The 19,344-nt window shown below is 43.4% G+C and overlaps 1 protein-coding gene across 1 annotated transcript in view; it reads left to right on the top strand.

The window, feature by feature from the left end:
* rela (v-rel avian reticuloendotheliosis viral oncogene homolog A) overlaps nucleotides 1–16,235 on the top strand; it is a 26,305-nt gene extending 10,070 nt beyond the window's left edge. Inside the window, exons 4-11 of the mRNA XM_063186489.1 lie at nucleotides 807–952; nucleotides 5,019–5,110; nucleotides 8,234–8,368; nucleotides 9,667–9,771; nucleotides 10,315–10,527; nucleotides 12,041–12,115; nucleotides 13,826–13,915; nucleotides 14,457–16,235. Coding sequence (XP_063042559.1) covers nucleotides 807–952; nucleotides 5,019–5,110; nucleotides 8,234–8,368; nucleotides 9,667–9,771; nucleotides 10,315–10,527; nucleotides 12,041–12,115; nucleotides 13,826–13,915; nucleotides 14,457–15,445 — 1,845 coding nt within the window. The 3' untranslated portion in view covers nucleotides 15,446–16,235. The remainder of the gene's footprint in view (nucleotides 1–806; nucleotides 953–5,018; nucleotides 5,111–8,233; nucleotides 8,369–9,666; nucleotides 9,772–10,314; nucleotides 10,528–12,040; nucleotides 12,116–13,825; nucleotides 13,916–14,456) is intronic.
* Nucleotides 16,236–19,344: the final 3,109 nt, after the last annotated feature.

Raw genomic sequence — 19,344 nt, 5'->3', positions numbered from 1 at the left:
AGGTGACAGTCTTTGGAGCAATATGGGGTTAGGTACCATGCTCAAGGCCACTTCAGTCATGGATGGAGGTGTAGGGAGAGGTAGGCCTAAGGGTGGGTTTCCAACCTGCATCTCTGTGATGTGTAACTTCCTAACCATTATAACACGGCTGCAAGCAAGTTTTTATGTTGTTTTTTTTGGGGGGGGGGGGTGGGGGGGGGGGGGGGGGGGGGGAGACCATGCAACCCACAATTTACCATGTTTTTGAGCATGGTTTGTGACTATGGTTAAACCATAGACACAAACCATGTTGACAAAAAGCATGAAAACCATGAATAACCATGATCCATGGTTAGTCAAGAACCATGGTTTTCATGGTTACTGAAAAAAACATGGATAAGCCATAGTGATACTATCGATGGTTGGAGAGTAGTTAGAGAGACCATGGTTACTACAGTAAAACAATGTTTACAGTAAAAGCATGGACGCTTTTCATAAGGGGGTTCTAAACAAAAATAATAGGCCTACTGGTACTGTTTAAGGGTAAATTGTTTAGTTTTTCTTTCTTTCATACATTTTTTTCATACACAAATGCAAAAATATAATATATAATGCTATTGCAAGTCATTGCAAGCTAAAACTGTCAAGTCAAGTCTCGAGTCAATAGCGTACAAGTCGAGTCAAGTCACAAGTCATTCCTAATATTGGCAAGTCAAGTCTCAAGTCAAGTCATTTGTGACTCAAGTCACAAGTCAGTCCAAGTCACAAGTCACAAGTCCACATCTCTGCTAGTCAGCACTGATTGATGTTGCCCCTCCCCATCGCAGGTGCACAACTACAGTGGCCCAATCAGGGTACGGATCTCCCTGGTGACCAAGACCCAGCCCTACAAGCCACACCCCCATGAGCTGGTGGGTAAAGACTGCAAGCACGGTTACTATGAAGCGGACCTGCAGGAACGACGCGTGCACAGGTGGGTGACGTGGTGCGTGTGCGTGTGTGTGAGAGAGAGAGAGTGTGTGTTTGGGTGTGTCTGTGTTTTGCTGTGTGTCTATGTTTGGGCTGACCTGCAGGCTATACGTGTGCACAGTGTCCGTGCGTGCGTGCGTGCGTGCGTGAGCAGGAGGTGATTTTCCAGACACTGTTCAAAACAACAGGAATGCATCCACGTCCTGAAGAAATGCCAATGGGCGTTGCAGATGGAAAAATCCATTCATGAGAGACAAGACTGTCTGTGGCTGCCAGAGAGCAAGTTTGTTTTCATTTACAGACTGTCAGGTGTATCCTGACGATGATGTTTTACTGTTGCCATGGTATTTGATTTGATTTGATTTGATTTGATTTGATTTGATTTGATTGCTCATTTCATGCTGTTCCTTAACCACTTTCCCATGTTACAAATATGTCCTAATTTCAAGCGGAGTTTAGCCCTTTAGGATAGGCTAGTGGAACTGAGGCCATGCTGTGCTAGTAGTTCGCCACTTGGGGCTCGAACTTGCGATCTACCAGTTAACACTCCAGTTCAGGCATTGGAGGCACAGCACGATACTGCTGAGCTGAAGATCTAGACCGATAGCTCAGCGCTACCGATACAGCATGAGGCTTCGGGAGGAAGGTTTACTTTACCTTACGGCGAACTCTGCTAGTTAGCATCCGTTACATTAGCCTTTGTTTTACATGTGCCCCACTGACCACTGATGGCTTGTTCAAGGCTGAGAGACATTAAGCCTGGTGCCTGAAGTGGAGAGTATGGCTGCTTTTAAGAAAACATTTGGTAAAGAAGATACTCAATGGCTAGACGTTGATTAATGTCCTGGTAGGGCTTTGAGGTTAATATTAAGATCAGGTTGGAGGGAATGGGATACATAGTCTGTTTGTGTGTGCGTACAAAGACAACAACCTCCTGCTGAATGTCAACAAGACCAAGGAGATTGTTGTCAACTTCCAAAGGGTCCAAAAACAACTGCCACCACTGACCATCGACGGCGATGCTGTGGAGAGAGTGAGCAGCACCAAGTTCCTTGGAGTGCACATCAGCGACGACCTCTCTTGGACCACCAACACTACATCACTGGCGAAGAAGGCCCATCAGCGTCTCTACTTCCTGCGCAAACTAAAGAAGGCAAGTGCTACACCCTCCATCATGACAACATTCTACAGAGGAACCATAGAGAGCGTCGTGTCCAACTGCATCACAGTGTGGGGAGGAAGCTGCACGGAGAAAAACAGGAAGACACTCCAGCGTGTTGTGAACACAGCGAAGAAGATCATTGGAGTACCACTCCCCTCCCTGCAGGACATTTACACCACACGCCTCACCCGGAAAGCACTGATGATCATCAAAGACACAAGCCACCCTGCACACAAACTGTTCAGCCTCCTGCCCTCTGGAAAGAGGTACAGGCGCCTCCGTTCCCGTACCACCAGGCTGGCGAGCAGCACAATGCACCAAGCGATCAAGATGCTGAACACTCAACCCACTCTCCCTCGACTGTCAGCCTCTAGCCAGCAAGGCCACTGACAACCCCCCCCCCCATCCCCCACCACCATATCTGCGACTGAACATTCCACCTGCACTACTATACTTGTGACTGAACTTTCAACCTGCACTAACTCAAAACATGCACACACACACACACACACACACACACACACACACACACACACACACACACACACACACACACACACACACACACACACACACACACACACACAAACACACACACACAAGCACACTGCACTTTCTGCACTAAACCCAAACATACACACACTGACACACACACACACACACACACACACACACACACACACACACACAGACACACGAACACACACACAAGACGCACACCGCACCTTCTACCTGCACTAAACACATACACACACATACACACACACACACACACACACACACACACACACACACACACACACACACACACACACACACACTGCTGCTGGTGTACTTGACAGACCTTTTTTAATATTTATTTTCTTCAAAATGCTACCATTACCATGTCAGAACGCTATAAAGGACTTTTTTTTTAGGAAAAGCACAAAAGCACAACAAATACCTCTTAATGTATGTCCTCTACAAGTCTTCTGTTGTCCAGTCTTGCACTTTAAATGTCTGTATGAGCACTGTCTATGTCCATACTGTCTTAAGTCCAAGTACTGTCTATGTCTATACTGTCTATGTCCTTACCTAGATTAGTCTATGTCTGTATGGGAAAGCAAGAAATGTAATTTCAAATTCTTTTATGACCAGTGCATGTAAAGAAATTGACAATAAAACCTACTTGACTTGACTTGTACGCATGTGTGCATGTGGGAGTGCATGTTTGCCTGTGTGAGTGAGAGACAGAGACTATGTGTGGGTGGGTGGGTGTGTTTGCTTATTCACAGTCTTCTCTAATTCACCCCTGGGCCTGTAGAGTCTGGCGGCCCTTCTTGTGTGTGTGGGTGTAGTGAGTGGGCGGTGGTAAACTGAGTGTGTGTGTGTGTGTGTGTGTGTGTGTGTGTGTGTGTGTGTGTGTGTGTGTGTGTGTGTGTGTGTGTGTGTGTGTGTGTGTGTGTGTGTGTGCTCACGCTTGCATGTGTTTTTGTTTGTGGGCAGCAGTTGTGAATGCATGTGGGTGTAGTGAGGGGGTGGGAGTTTCTCACAATACAAGCACACACAGAGTTGAGACTTCCTGGAATGATGCCAGTTTGTCTGTTTGTATGGACTTGCCTATATCCCCTCAGATAGCAAAAGATATCTTAATACAAAAAAAGATTAAAAGTTGGCCGTCACTCAATCCTGTGGGAGTTACTGTTGTTTCCTCGTGGGCTATAAATCGTATGAGCTGTTAGTTCACAGACAAGCAACCGGAAAAGACACCCATTTTTGATAAGACTCTCAGGAAGGGGATAATACCACCCCCTGGTGGTGTGTTGTGGTACTCACTCTGGAAATAATTTCTCAGATTCTTCTTTTTAGCTGTTTGGTGCTAATGGTATTATTATACAACTACATTAGAGTTTTCATTAACAGACGTTAGTAACATCAAGCTTATAATAGTGGTTCATGAGCAGGTTTTTAAACTTCGTGCCGGTGACGATTCTCATTCATTTCGGCTCGTCTTAGTCCAAAGATTTGCTCCAAGTGCAAGGCTACCAGTTCCAAAAAGAGGTTTTCGTCCAGTTGCCTACAACTAAAATATTTAGACCTGTCTAACCTTCCCAAATTGTTTGCCCATTTTCAGCATGTTTGCTTTGCTAATTGTGTCGATTCTTAGGCCAGGGACATGCTTTCAGTGTGCCTAAAACATGCAATCACGACTGAGTGCACATGCTTGCTTCAGGACGACCAAAGCACTTTGCACAATACTGGACGTATCATCTAGGGGTCAGGTAGCCAACGGGGCTCTCATTAATGTTTCTCTTCATGGTTTGACTTTTTGTGGTTGTTACTGCAAACTCATCAAAGTCCAATCTCACGCACATCCAGATGCTTTCGGGTGCAGGTTCAAAAGACGTAAAGTTCATAGAATAATGAAAAAAGAACCACAACACCGATGCTCCCATTTACTTCATTTTAATCTTGTGACGTTTCGGGCCACCCTGGCCCTTCCTCAGACATGTCTTCTTTTTTCATTATTTTATGAATGTTACTGCAAACTCACCATGGACGTTTGGAAGATCACCCCTCTCAGTGTTGTCAGTATTGCACCGTACACACGTGTCTGCATATTTTGACTGGTACTCTACCGCACACAAAATTGTCATGAAATTTGCATGGCAACGTGTTCGCCATGGATACTCGTGTATATGTATCTGTATCCTATAGCAAGCATGTGCCCAGCCTTACCAGGAAAGAAATGTATTTATTTCCTATGAAGTGAATGTCACTGGGTATGAACTGTTCACGGTATGAACCCCACATTGCTCCAGGGACTGTAACCAATGCCCTGTAAGCCACTGTGAGTTGCTTGGGATAAACGCGTCAACTAACTGGTTATGTCATGTAGTGTAATGTACTGTTGTGCTGTTGTGTTCAGTTTCCAGAATCTGGGCATTCAGTGCGTGAAGAAGAAGGACGTGGCAGAAGCCGTCAGTTGCCGACTACAGACGCAAAACAACCCTTTCAACAGTGAGTAGTGCCAGCCTGTATGTCTGTGTATGTGTGCGTGTGTGCGCGTGCGTGCGTGTGGGCGTGCGTGCGTGCGTGCGTGTGCAGCATGTGTGTGTGTGTGTTCTTGCATGTGTGCGTGCAGGCGTGTGTGTGGTTCCGGATGGCTCAAAATGTTCCAAACCTATAAGACAACCCTCATAAAAAGGTTGTTAAATCCGTTCCTTCGTTCCATACACCTTTACGAAACAGTAATTTTGTATTACACTGTAAATACTACATTAATGATTACGTCGATGACATTACCTGGGATGGCATGGCCGCACTTAACAATTCCAAGATGTTTATCTTGTGGGGGGAAATGAGTCGATACGTTTATCTTTTGCAGTGACTTCATCCACTATAGCCCTACCTGTCAAACTTTTTTTCCTACTTCCTCTGCAATGTACAAATATATAATTGCGTTACTTAACAAAGAGAGGATTAGTTGCTTAAAAAAGAAGAAAGAACCGTTTACTGGAATTGCAGGTGGAGCCGCGAGTCTTTTTTTTTATTGTGGTCAGCGTGATTGCTTTTTCCGTGTGGCCTACTTTAGCTTTGTGCCAGCCCATTGTCCTGTATCAGGTTCTCACACACTTTTTTTCTTTTTCTTTTTCTTTTTTTGTGCTCTGTCTCTCACAAACGTGCACACACACACACACACACACACACACACATGTAACGGTGCACAGTTTTCTCATTTTGACTAATACACACAAAGTTAAACACTCTCCCTCTCATGCGCTCTCTCTCATACACACACACACACACACACACACTGTAAAGCCGGACTTACAGGAAAGCTTATATCGGTCTACGCAAGCCACACCCAGCAAACAGGCTCTGCTGCTTCTGTTGTGGCGGTGTCTGTGTGTGTGTGTGTGTGTGTGTGTGTGTGTGTGTGTGTGTGTGTGTGTGTGTGTGTGTGTGTGTGTGTGTGTGTGTGTGTGTGTGTGTGTGTGTGTGTGTGTGTGTGTGTGTGTGTACTGTTATGCATGTGGTGTGGGGTGTGTTGCCGCTCTCGGTCTTCTTGCAGTCTTTGCCAAGTGCTGTTTTGACTACACAGAAAACAATTCAGTGTCAATTCAGCACTAAGAGAGTCTATTTCAAATCTTCTAGACCATGTATTTGGTCTCAGAGTGTTCTCTATGCTTAAATGTCTAAATTATTTTGCAAAGCGGTAAGGTGAAAACCAGAAATCAGTTTTGTTGGTACAAACATCACTCCTTGCTGATCTGTGAATATTTGTTTACGTGGTGAAACCACAATATTAGTCCAAGAGGAGGTGAGAGAGAGTGGTACTCTTGGATTGATAGGACAGATAGTACTCAGACACTGTACCTGATTTTAAATTTGGTGAGAGAAAAAAGGTCTACACTATGTATTTCATAGGAAAAACTTGATGTTGTCAGGTTTGAATGACTCACAGAGGTGAGACCAAAAAAACTAGCCGTAGTTTTAACGTAAGAAATATTGGACACTACCACTGGTGTGCACGCACATTTTGGGGGGCAGGTGCTGGGGGCATTTGGAACTACTATCTGCCTTGCTTGGCTATACCTATATAGGCTATATTATCAAGCCAACAAAGACCACAATAGATTGTGGGGAAAAAATAACTGTAACAAGGGCACTTTTTGTCCAACAAGGCAAAGGGGCAGGTGCTTTAGTACCACCTCGTCCCTATCTGTGCACACCTATGGAAGCATACTTCTACAAGGGTATGGGGTAGATTTACGAAATCTTTTTCCGTGAAGTACGTACCAGTTATCTAAGACAAATATATGGTAAGTTAATGCTGAGGATTGCAGTGTATAAAGTTACGAGTGCAGTCCTGTGTGAGTGTTTCCCGCTAATCTTGGGCTTGCCACTAATCCAGAGATAATTAAACTGATGACACTGATTGTGCAATACTTAGACAATGGACACTGTGTTTGGTGCACAAGAGATAAAGAGGGAGTTGTAAAATGTGTGGGAAGACATTGGAAAAATAAAAAAGAGCAGTGTTTTGATTGATAATAATTATCCTTCACTGCCTAAGGCAGAGGAAAGGAATGTCTGCCAAATAAACTCTCAAGTCATTAAATCGAACACATTTTACATCCGCCTTTTTTTTTACAGTAGCAATCCACAAAGCCACTTTGTTGATGAGTGGTAAGATCTGAGCTGTAAAACTAGGGTTGCACTTATTCAGTTAGTTTATTATGCCCTGGTTTTCCACGTCAGCCAGAGGTTTCCCATGCCTCAAGAGGGACAGACAGAGGGTGCATTTCAATATGCGACCTTGCGTCCTCCACTTGTGCTTGTGGTCTCACCGCGCCTCCTGGCCCCGCCTCCGTGGAGAAAACAATAAAGTTTCCCAGCTCAGCCGCAACAACTTTTGGTAGACTGTTTTTCATTCACCATCCACCATCCACCATCCATATTATGGGCTTTGCAAATGAGAAAATGAATTTACAATTGAGCTTTTGCGAGATATTGAAATATAACGCTGTTGTCAGTTATATCATCATGACATATTACTTCCTGGTACGAGGCCACAAGCACAAGTGGAGGACGCAAGGTTGCATATTGGAACGCACACAGAGAGCAATAGGTTCAGCAGTGGCGCACCCTTGACTGTTTCCTGTGCAATAACTTCCAGTGTGCCTAGAGGGTGCTGTTGAGCCCTATTGCTCTTCATCATTCACATACGTACTGCTGCAGTTATTATGGGCTTCGCTCTGTCTGACCCAGTGAACTGTGCACCCTGCTTCCTGTTTACTCGCTTATCTTCTTACATCCGGTGTGCATGTAACAATAAGAAGGCATTCAGTCCTGTTTTATTTTGCTCTGTTTTCCTTTATTCTATCCTGTTCTTTTCTCTATTCTATTTTATCTTCTGTTTTGGATATTCTTATAGTGGATGAATGGAAGTCAGACCATTGAAAATAGTCTGCCATTGACACAGAGTCAGAAGAGAGAAATGCATCCCCAGTATATACTATTGCACATTTTTCACGCAGCATAACATTGTATTACATTTAGCACACTACACTTGCGCACATTACACTTTAATAGACAGAAGTACTTACAGAAATATCTTTCATATTTTCTGCTCCCTAGTTCCGGAGGGGAAGGTGTGGGAGGAAGACTACGACCTGAACGCCGTGAGACTCTGCTTCCAGGTCACCATCACCCTCGCCAGCGGAGACCCGCACCCCCTCAAGCCAGTGGTGTCCCAGCCCATCTACGACAACAGTGAGAACCGCTACTAAAGAGATTATAACAATAACAATAATAATAAACAATAATAACAGTGGGGACCTGCACCCCCTCAAGCCAGTGGTGTCCCAGCCAATCTACGACAACAGTGAGAACTGCTGCTGATGAGACAATAATAACAACAACAAACACAAGAATATTATTATTATTATTATTATTATTATTATTATTATTAATAATAATATTATTAATAATAATAATGATAATAATAATAAACAATATCAGCAAGTACCTGCACTCCCTCAAGCCAGAGGCCCAAAAAATACTCAAAAAATCTTCTACAGTAGTAGTAGTATTTGGAGTTGAATTAACACTTAATGTTTTTCTGTGGAGGGAGGCTGTCATCATGTTTTAGCGTATGTATTGCACGCTAGTGCATTCGGCGTGTTGGTGCGAAGCCTTTTGACACAACAGTAAAGCGTTTTTTTGCACTTTTGGCACGTGACGAGATTTGCACAGTTTTCCCGCCGTGTCGGTGGTGGTGATGGTGTTTATCTTGATGATGATAATGATTATAGTAAATTGTATTTGTAAACTTTAATTTATATGCTGAATGTGCTCAATTCTAGCAATATGAGACAAGCCCGTAAAAGTCTTCAACAAACTTCCAGACGAGAGTGTTAAAAAAGTTTTCACTGAATTGTGATTAAGGCTTATATTTTCAAGGCAATACTTAAAAGATATTTCAAATCTTACCTACTATCAATTAGACAAGGATTTTCGTTATCAATACTGATGCTGAATTCACTTTTCATTGTGCATATTATGAGCTTCGTTGAGGACTCTTACATGCTTGTCTTAGATGACGGAAGTAACGTTGGCGCAGCTTTAGCAGCAGAGAAGCTATTCGGCTTGTGTTGATAATAATAAACTCCTGGACTATTTCCAAACTTCCAAATGCTTCGTTTCGTGAGTACAGACCATATTTGTGCTACTGCAGAAGTTTGGTGTCATGACATGTTATTTTTGTGGGGAAAGTTTGGAGACGGTGCCCAGTATCCATGCGCTTGAGTCAAGCTAACCGGAATAAACATCGAATAACACGGCAACTCTGTTGATGTAAGCCTGCGGCAGAAAACACTTCGGGTGTAAAGGTGGATGGGTGTCACGGTTCAAATGGCATTAGGGTGATTCTACTCCGAACCATCGCTTTAACATTTCCACGAATCAATAGAATAGTATAAACACTCTGTAAACTCAATAGAATAATATAAACACTAGTTTAACACTCCTTAACAGTTTTGTCTCTCTCTCTCTCTCTCTCTCTCTCTCAGGAGCCCCTAATACAGCGGAGCTGAAGATATGTCGTGTCAACAAGAACTGTGGAAGTTGCGGTGGGGGTGACGAAATCTACCTGCTCTGCGACAAAGTGCAGAAAGGTCAGTTCAGTTTCACCGCCCTCGCCATACATTCAACACCATAGCCTTCCCCTGCATGCTAAGCTAACTTGGGCATAGACTCCATATCGATCAAGGCCTTCTCGTTGGCAGTTGGTGCGTGTGTGTTTTTTTCACATTCAACAGAGGACATTGAGGTGTTTTTTCTGTAACCTGTGGGAGGGCAAGGGCTCCTTCTTTTGGAAGGTCCTTGGCGTGTGTCCGTGTGTATACGGAAAAGTGTGGAGAATTAATGCATTTAGCAATTAAGCCTGTTGTGTTATTTTATTCAACCGTGGAGATCGAGGTACACTTCTTCCGTGACTCCTGTTAGGCATGAAATGAAATATTCGTTCATGCTGCATGAAGTGAATGAGTTTTGTGAAATGTTTTCGACATCGAGGTGTATTTCTTACGCGACTCATGGAAGGGCAAGGAATTGCTTTTGTTGAATGTCCTTGGTGTGTGTCTGTATTTATTACACAAGAAAGAGATGAGAATAGACACAGTTAGCAACGGAGCGTGTTGTGTTATTCTATTCCACAGAGGACATCGAAGTGCGTTTCTTCCGCGACTCGTGGGAGGGCAAGGGCTCCTTCTCCCAGGCCGACGTGCACCGGCAGGTGGCCATCGTGTTTCGGACACCGGCCTACTGCAACACCGACCTGTCCGAGCCCATCCTCGTCAAGATGCAGTTGCGTCGGCCCTCCGACCGGGAGGTCAGCGAGCCAATGGACTTCCAGTACCTGCCCATCTCAGGTTAGTGTGTGTGTTTGTGTGTGTGCGAGAGAGAGATAGAGATAGAGAGAGAGAGAGAAAGAGGGAGAGAGGCGCTCATATACAGACGGACGAATGTGTCTTTTTAATCGTCTGTAACAGTACATAGTAGTTTTCATCCCGCTGTATGGCTTATTTCATTGCGTGTGGTTATTTTGTTGTTTTTGATTGTAGTCTATACTGTTGTGTAGTGTAGTTTGTCATGTTGTTTTGTTGTCTATAGCCCGATTCACACGGGTTAACCACCTGTGAACCTCTGGGAATTTGTAGTAATTCCGGAGGGTTCTTAGTCCTCCTGTGCGAATGTGCCATGTCTGTAAATTGTCAGGTAATAATTACCTACCGTGTTTCGCCACACTCAGATGTGCAGTAATAATACTATTTTCACTCGAACGCACATTTAGTGTCATTCTCTGGTGCGAGTAAAGAAGGACGGCTACAGTTGAAATTTTGATTAGAAGTGTCTTAGCAAGTTGTCTCATATTGCGCCAAATGAAATCTGCGGTGCATTTCTCGACAACATCGTTGCTATCTAAGTCAGCAACTTATCCAAGTCAGCAGCTTGGTTGCAATGCAATTGCCCATTGGAAACCTAGTAAGTTGCTAACTGGTTAGCAACGATGCTTTCGGGAAACGGGATCCAGATTAGAAAAAAGAACAATATTTTCTATGGACATAGAAACATTGACAGTTATCTGAAGTGCTCAATGACTTTGTGCTCCTCAATGGTATGTTTCACGTTTCTAATTAAGTGGATTCAGTGCTATTTGTATGACCATTGTTTTTATACTAATTTATAAGCATACACTTAGCTCATCAACAATAGTTGATCAACAATTCAATTAAGTAAGAGCTTTTGGTAACACTTTATTTTAGGGATACATCTATTAGCACTAATACATACAATGTTCCTGTATAAGTAACTTGTAAGGCATGTACAAAGCAAAATCAAACATTTGTCAGGCATGTATTCGCAAATGTCTTGTTCATGCACAATAAGGAATTTATTACCAAATTAACCTTAGTAAGGACCCAGTAGGCCTTATCATTTCCTTAGTACATGCCTTACAAGTTACTTATGCAGGCATTAACATTGTATGTATTAGTGGTAATAGATGTATCCCTAAAATAAAGTGTTACCGAGCTTTTTTTTCCTCTTGCCAAACTCATCTGATGCATGTGTTGCTCATGTTGTCTTTGGTAAAACAAACACATGTAAAACAAACAAAAAACACACCAACAAACACACATTGTACAAGTTTCATCTGACTCATCAGTTCAAGAGTACACCATGACTCTGTCTTTCATCCTTCCCTCTCGCTCTCATCCCCCCCTCTCTCATCTCACCCGCATAAACAAAACACAAGTCATCACAACACAGCATCATATCAAAGTTTGAAAGTTTGGAACTGGTCCCTCTCTCTCTCTCTCTCTCTCTCTCTCTCTCTCTCTCTCTCTCTCTCTCTCTCTCTCTCTCTCTCTCTCCTGCCAACAGATGAGTTTGGACTGCGTGAGAAGAGGAAACGGACAGAGGCAATGTTCCGCAAACTGAGTGCTCAAATGATGCCAGGTAAGACTGCACTTTATAAGAGAAACAAGTAAACAGAGTAAAGTTGTTACATTGATATTTATTATTAATTATTGGTAAGTAATATTGTTATTTATAAAAAGCTCTTTTCCTATGAAAGCCATTTAAATGCAATTTTCTTAAGTATATTTTTTTTACTTATTAACTATAACAGGAAAATTGGAACTGTGTTAATGTTATCGAATATTTCCATATCAAATTCCAGGATTAAAACACAGTATAATAATATAATAATAATAATAATTGTATTTGTATAGCACTGTGTCATACAAGGCATGTAACTCAAAGTGCTTAACAAATGGGAAAAAACATTGTTAGAGATAGATTTAAAAGGAGAGGAGAGATAGATTTAAATGGAGAGGTATAGAGGAGAGGCAGAAAAAGCAGGAAGGCAGAGGAAGAAGAGATAGACAGAGAATGTAGAGTCATAAGGTCAACGTAGGTTAGGACCAGGATTCTTAGATGTGTAAGGTCCATAGTGGCTGGGCCTATCATAAGTCATAGATAGTCACACAGAGATTGGGCGCTCAGGTGCGGCCCCTGGTGGCATCAGGGGTGAGGAAAAACTCCCTTTCGCTTGATTCATAGTTTGTGAGGGAGCTCAGTGAGGTCTGAGAAAAAAAGACCCCCTGTAGTCAGGAAGAAACCTCAGGCAGAGACCAGCGGCCACCTAGGGGAGCCCCCTGCCAGGGCTGGATTGCGAGTAGTAAGGGCGCTGCGGCGGCTGGGACACTATGACGTCTTGGCAGCTAGGAGTTGGCAAGGATGAAGAGGTGGGTCTTCAGCTGCTTCTTAAAGGAGTCGACGGAGGTGGCTGATCGGATCTCGATGGGGAGGGTGTTCCATCTCTTGGGCGCATAGCAGGCAAACGCGGTGTCGCCGATCTTCTTCTGCGGGGGGGTGGGGGTCCTTAGCAGCTTGGCATCAGTGGACCTGAGAGCTCGAGCAGGGGCATAAAAAGAGAGCATGTCTGAGATATAGCTAGGGGCAAGTCCATTTAATGCTTTAAATACTGTGAGCAGAATCTTAAAGTCGATTCTGTATGAGACAGGTAACCAGTGCAGGTCTGCCAAGACAGGAGAGATGTGCTCTCTCATTCTGGTTCTTGTTAGGATTCTTGCCGCAGAATTTTGAATGAGTTGCAATTTGTCAATTAATTTTTTTGGGAGACCAGAGAAAAGAGCATTGCAGTAGTCTATCCTACTGGTGACAAAGGCATGAATAAGTTTCTCAGCGTCTTGTCGGGGGGCCAAGCCGCGCACTTTGTTGACATTTCTAAGATGGAAAAAAGCAGATTTTGTTATCTTGTTGATGTGAGGCTCAAAGCTCAAATCCGAGTCTATGACCACACCTAGGCTAGTAACCTTATCTTTAATGTGTATGCTTAGGTCACCTAGGCTTGAGTGGAGTTTTGCACGTTTTTTCTTAGGCCCAATGAGCAACACTTCAGTTTTATCTTCGTTTAATTTTAGGAAGTTACTGTTCATCCAATCTGTAATGGCAGACATGCATTTAGTCAAGGCAAGTATAGACAATATAAATACGAAATGTTTGAATATTTTTGAAAATGGATGTGTTGTGTTTTGAAAAAGAGCTCTTCTTGTTATTGTCATATAATATAATAACTTGTCCGTCTACAGTGCATATAATTAACATTTTTTTTCTCGTCTCCATTTCTATTAAAATTTGAAGTAGAAAGAAGGCCCTTCCACACTGCCCGGCGACCAATGGCTGCGGCTGCGGCTGTGACCAGACCTCCAGTACCCACCGCTCCCTTGGCTGGTAAGTGGCATACCTACCTGTTAATGCGTTTACATGGCCCCCGTTATACGTTTGTTGTTAGCAGAATGGCAATGGTCAAGTTGTTACTTATTACTAAAGATTTTAGTCTTTGCCGTCTCACCTTCTCTGGTTTTACCGATGACTCCTTGTTATTGGGGAGCCATGGTGCAGGGGTTTGGGACTTGGCATTTAGATCGGAGGGTTGCCGGTTCAAATCCCACCCTTACCAATGTCTTCATCCATGGCTCACGTGCCCTTGAGCATGGCTTTGGACCCCACATTGATCCAGGAGCTGCACCCAATACCTTGTAATAACTATATAAGTCGCTTTGGATTAAAAGCTTCAGCCCACTTGTCCAGCTCGCCTCTGTTGTATTTTAAAGTGCTTTACAAATAACATTGACTTGACTTGAGTAAGTGTCATGGCATATATAGATATTCCTATACATATATATTCCTTCGCTCCTCTCTTTTATTGCCTATTCTTTTTTATCCGTCATCCTGCCCATCTTTTTTCATCCGTTCTCCTATCTATTTTTAGCGCCCCCAGCAGCAGCAACAGCAGCTTTGAGGCCCCCGACCTTCTTCGGCCCAGTGCCAGGCCAGCTCTTCACGCAGCCCAAGCCAGAATCCTGCCCCTCTGTCTCCGTTGCAACAGCCTCCGTCTCCACCTCTGCAACCACCAACGAAACCTGGAAGTTCCTGAACAGCCTGACCCTGGACAACCAGCCCAAGGCCACGTTGGTGAACCTCTTCCCCAGCTCTGGTGTCCAGGCGTCGGCCGCTGCTGCCCCCTCCACCTACACCTCCACCTCTTCAGCCACAGCTGCTGCAAGTGCCTCCTCATTAGCGCCGGCCGCGTCCCACACGGACTACCCCACCGTCAACATGGCCGACCTTCCCGGCCTTGCTTTCGGCGCCTTCTCCTCCAACCAGGGCATGCTCGGCGGGGTGAACCAGGACCCATCGTCGTCATCGTTTGGCGTCACCTCTGTAGTCCAGAGCTCCCAGTTCAAGGTGGAGGAGGAGCTGGAGCTGGGGGAGGAGCTGGAGTTCCCCAGCTTCTCGGAAGAGAGGTCGGGCCTGGACAGCATCAACATCGAGGACTTTCAGAGCCTGCTGGCCGAGGCCTCCCAGCACCCCGCTGGCATCGTCGGGGTTGGCGTCGCCGGGGCGCAACAGGCCTCCAGTTGCCACATGCCCTCCACCATGCCCTGTGGCGATGGTGGTGGTGGAGGCACGACGATGGTCAACCTCGCCAGCCAGGTGGAGAGCGCCATCGGTCACCACATGGGAAACGGTGGTATCGGCATCTCTAATGCGCCATCTTCCGGTGCCCCTAGCGCCACCCTAATGGACTACCCGGAGAGTCTCGCCATGCTCCTGCACAGTAATGACTACTCCGCTGGCACCAGCAGCCCCATGGGATCCCATGCGGCCGTCAATCTGGACCTGGACATGATGGACTCCACGGACGAGGAACGCATCATGTCCATCTTTCCAGGGTTCCTGTCTACCAATCCGACTTAAATTCTGTTTTCAGGCTCATGGCCACAACGGTGCCGGTGTCACTTGCCAGTCGCCGCAGCAGTTACACAGCGTTGTTTATTTCAACACGTGACCCGGATTATCATGGACCCCATTTCATCGAAAGCATCGTTGCTAAGCATTTAGCAACTTAGTAGGTTGCCAGTGGGAAAGTGCATTGCAACCAAGCAAGTTGCTAACTTAGGTTAGCAATGATTCTGTCGAAAGGCACCCCGATTTGGTTCTTGCCGCAGTAACACACTGGCAACCAAAGAGCTCACTTGGTAGTGAACGACCCGTATGTGCGACCCATGTGTTACCCGGATGAATCAGGTAGTAGACTTACATAAGAGCAGTTTTATTTGGATCCGGTTGGAAACCGGCACAGTTCTGTGTTGGCCTGAAAATGGTATTGAAGACTTGTGCGGAGACCAGAAGATGAGTGGGTGAGATGGGAGGGGTGGGCCGGGTTAGGAAGGGCTGTGCCACCGTTCTGTGCACGTTACCGTGTCCTACCAACTAGTGACCTTTTGTAAAAAATAAAATATATATATATATAATAATAATCTAGCATGGGTAGGGGGAAAATAATATTTATCTATGCACACAGAGCAGTTTTTTTAGTAAAATATTTTGAAGATGGAGGGTCAAAGATGTCCAACATGAAATTGTCATTCAGTGCTAATGGATACTTTTGCTTACTGTAACTGTGAAAAACATGATTTTCAAGTTTTTAAAAAGTGAATGCATGAAAGCCAAGCCAAAACATAATTTTAAAAAAACTTTTTTTTTTTGCATTTACAGTAAGCAAAAGTATCCGTTAGCACTGAAGGACAATTTCATGTTGGACGTCTTTGACCCTGGAGCACCCTTTTCTGTGACTGTGGTGTCATATGCATTATATGTAACTCATCATGACAATTTTGACTAGAGCCTATCCCATCCAGCCGCATCATTATTTCACCTATAAAACGGACATTATGACAGCTTTAAATATAGCTTTCTCCATGTTTGCGTGGATATTGTGCTTTGCCTTTGTTGTACAGAACTGTCAAATTCATGGCCTTGCTAAGAGAACTTCTGACGTACACCAACATTTTTACCAAAGAAATGGCACTTGACTAGTCTAGCACAGACAGTGCTACCAGACAAAGCTACAATTAGACCACCACTTCCAATGTGTGGTGTGCTTTGTGGCGGTGCCAGTTTCTTGACCAGGGCTGCGTTTCCCAAAAACACATTACTAATATGATATTAGTAGTGCCTATGTAATACTAATGTATGAGGTGCCACCAAGGCAGTACAGCACATCACCTAAAGCAAATACATACAATAATTCAATAGCCCTACCTTCGCATTGCACATGCAAATAAAATTCTTGTGCAAAGTTCATGTGCGAGGTAAAATACTCTATACTGTATGTATAAACTTGTGAAGATCATTGATGTGTGAGATCTATTTCTTCTAATATATTGCCTTTTAGGCCTACTTTGCCTAATACACTACTTAGGCTTCAGTAATACTTCAGAGTTTTTGGGAAACGTAGCCCAGAAAGTGACAAAACTGACCAGGAACTGATAAAAGGCAGGCAGGAAGACCAGTGAGAATTATGTTTTTGCCCAGTGGGATACTGCCACTTACAGTACCCCCAAGATGAGATGCCCTTTTTTGCCTGCAGATTTTCTCTTTTTTTGTAAGTGCCTTACCAGACGATCTTGGTAATTCTCTAAGATCTTTGAATTCATACTGAATTCCGACCGTCAGCCTCTTATGATGGTGCTTTTGTGTAATAAAAATAAGAAAAGGAAAAAAAAAAAGTAAAAATCGATATTTTTGTAGGACAACAGACTTTTTGGGGTGCCTTTGTGAACTGCATTTGTGTTTCTAAATCATGACTTACTGACCATCAATACAATTGTGTACCCTCAACTTTGGTTATAATGACTTATAATCAAAAAAAAAAAAAAAGACACTGAAGGGAAAATGTAAGAAGTCCAGAAGAAAAATGGGCATCGTACAAAATCATGTTTCTGAAGTTACTCCCTCATGAAATTGTGTAATTGAATTGAAACTGCAAACAATTGACGATGGTCTTAAGATAGATGTATTTTATAGAAGGACTTGTATCAAAACGGAAATTTTACTTTTAAAATATTTTCCGCTTCCACATTTTTGTGTGATTTTCTTGTGGACTCCTCAATTACATTGTACACCATTTGATCAACTGACCTTAGCTACGTTAGATCACATCAAGTCGCTTGGTTTCAATGTTAAAGCACTGTAATATGTGTATACATAAAATATTTAAAGCTGCATTATGCAAATTTATTATACATCTGTTTACATGTTGGGATGATGACTTCTGCTGAACTCCTTAAGAGCTTTCTCCTTGGGATGTTCACAGGGGTTTGTTGTTGCTCTTAATCATACAATACTTTGTGGTTCATTTGTTTCAGCTCACTGTGTGTAAAGCTTTTTCAGTCCGTTTCAAAAAATGTGTTAAGGAGAGGTTCACCGAATAACATGAGTCTTCTTTGTACATCATCAGAAACAATTCATTGGCTGTACAATTCTTTGGCTTGCTACTTCAAACAAGGGCATTCAGGGCTGGACTGGCCATCTGGCACAGCGGGCAAGTCTGCGCTTTTAATTATGAGGGGCCCCTTTAAGCCAGAAGTGCATAGGCCCTATTTCTCCCCCAGTCCAGCCCTGAGGGCATTTGTCACTCTTGGAGGACATGAAAGGTCTCAATTCAAGTTTCTGGTATGAGGACATGCCACTCGATGTGTAATAAGGCTGTGATCTGTGTAGATGCCCTGATTAGCTAACATACATAAATGGACATACCACATAAATGTGTAGGATAGACCCTAAAAAGCAACAGGGAAGGCCTGAAGTTAATGACGGTGATGGTAAATGTTCATGAATATGGAGTATGAATATGAATATGAAGTTGAGGGATAAGGATGGCTAACAAATGTTACAAATGTTACTGCTTGTATGAGGGGAAATATACCTAGAAATTACACTCGGATATAATTTTTAATGTTTATATCAAGACTTCATATGAACAAATGTATTGAACATGACCCTGCCAGAGGTTGAGCAACGAAGCACTGTCAGTAAGTCATAACAAGCACAAATTAAGGAATTAAGTGGTTTGTCAGCACAGTTGCTCTCTCCAGTTATTTTCCAGCCAGTAAAATATCCATTGTAATTTATTCCCTGTTATTGTTCTCAATAACATCCTTTCGTAATAATGATAATACTCTACTCGACAGCGTCATTTTAAGTTGTGAATATGAAAGAATCAAACAGAGCTTCTAGAGTACTGACTTATTTTGGGTGGGGAGGGGACACTGAATGTCAAATATACTCCTAATAATAAAAATGTTCTAAGTACTTTGAATGTGTAGTTGTGATGTTTCATGAAGTCTTTAAAATGTAAAAGAGAACAAACATTAACCAAAAACATGTTCTTACTCTTTAAAGCGATGGTTCGGAGTAGAATCACCCTAATGCCATTTGAACCGTGACTCCCATCCACCTTTACACCCGAAGTGTTTTCTGCCGCAGGCTTACATCAACAGAGTTGCCGTGTTATTCGATGTTTATTCCGGTTAGCTTGACTCAAGCGCATATGGATACTGGGCACCGTCTCCAAACTTTCCCCACAAAAATAACATGTCATGACACCAAACTTCTGCAGTAGCACAAATATGGTCTGTACTCACGAAACGAAGCATTTGGAAGTTTGGAAATAGTCCAGGAGTTTATTATCATCAACACAAGCCGAATAGCTTCTCTGCTGCTAAAGCTGCGCCAACGTTACTTCCGTCATCTAAGACAAGCATGTAAGAGTCCTCAACGAAGCTCATAATATGCACAATGAAAAGTGAATT

The sequence above is a fragment of the Engraulis encrasicolus genome, chromosome 21 (assembly GCF_034702125.1).
Source record: "Engraulis encrasicolus isolate BLACKSEA-1 chromosome 21, IST_EnEncr_1.0, whole genome shotgun sequence".
Lineage (NCBI taxonomy): Eukaryota > Metazoa > Chordata > Actinopteri > Clupeiformes > Engraulidae > Engraulis > Engraulis encrasicolus.
The sequence above is the reverse complement of the archived record's forward strand: the minus strand, read 5'-3'. Positions and strand labels throughout refer to the sequence as shown.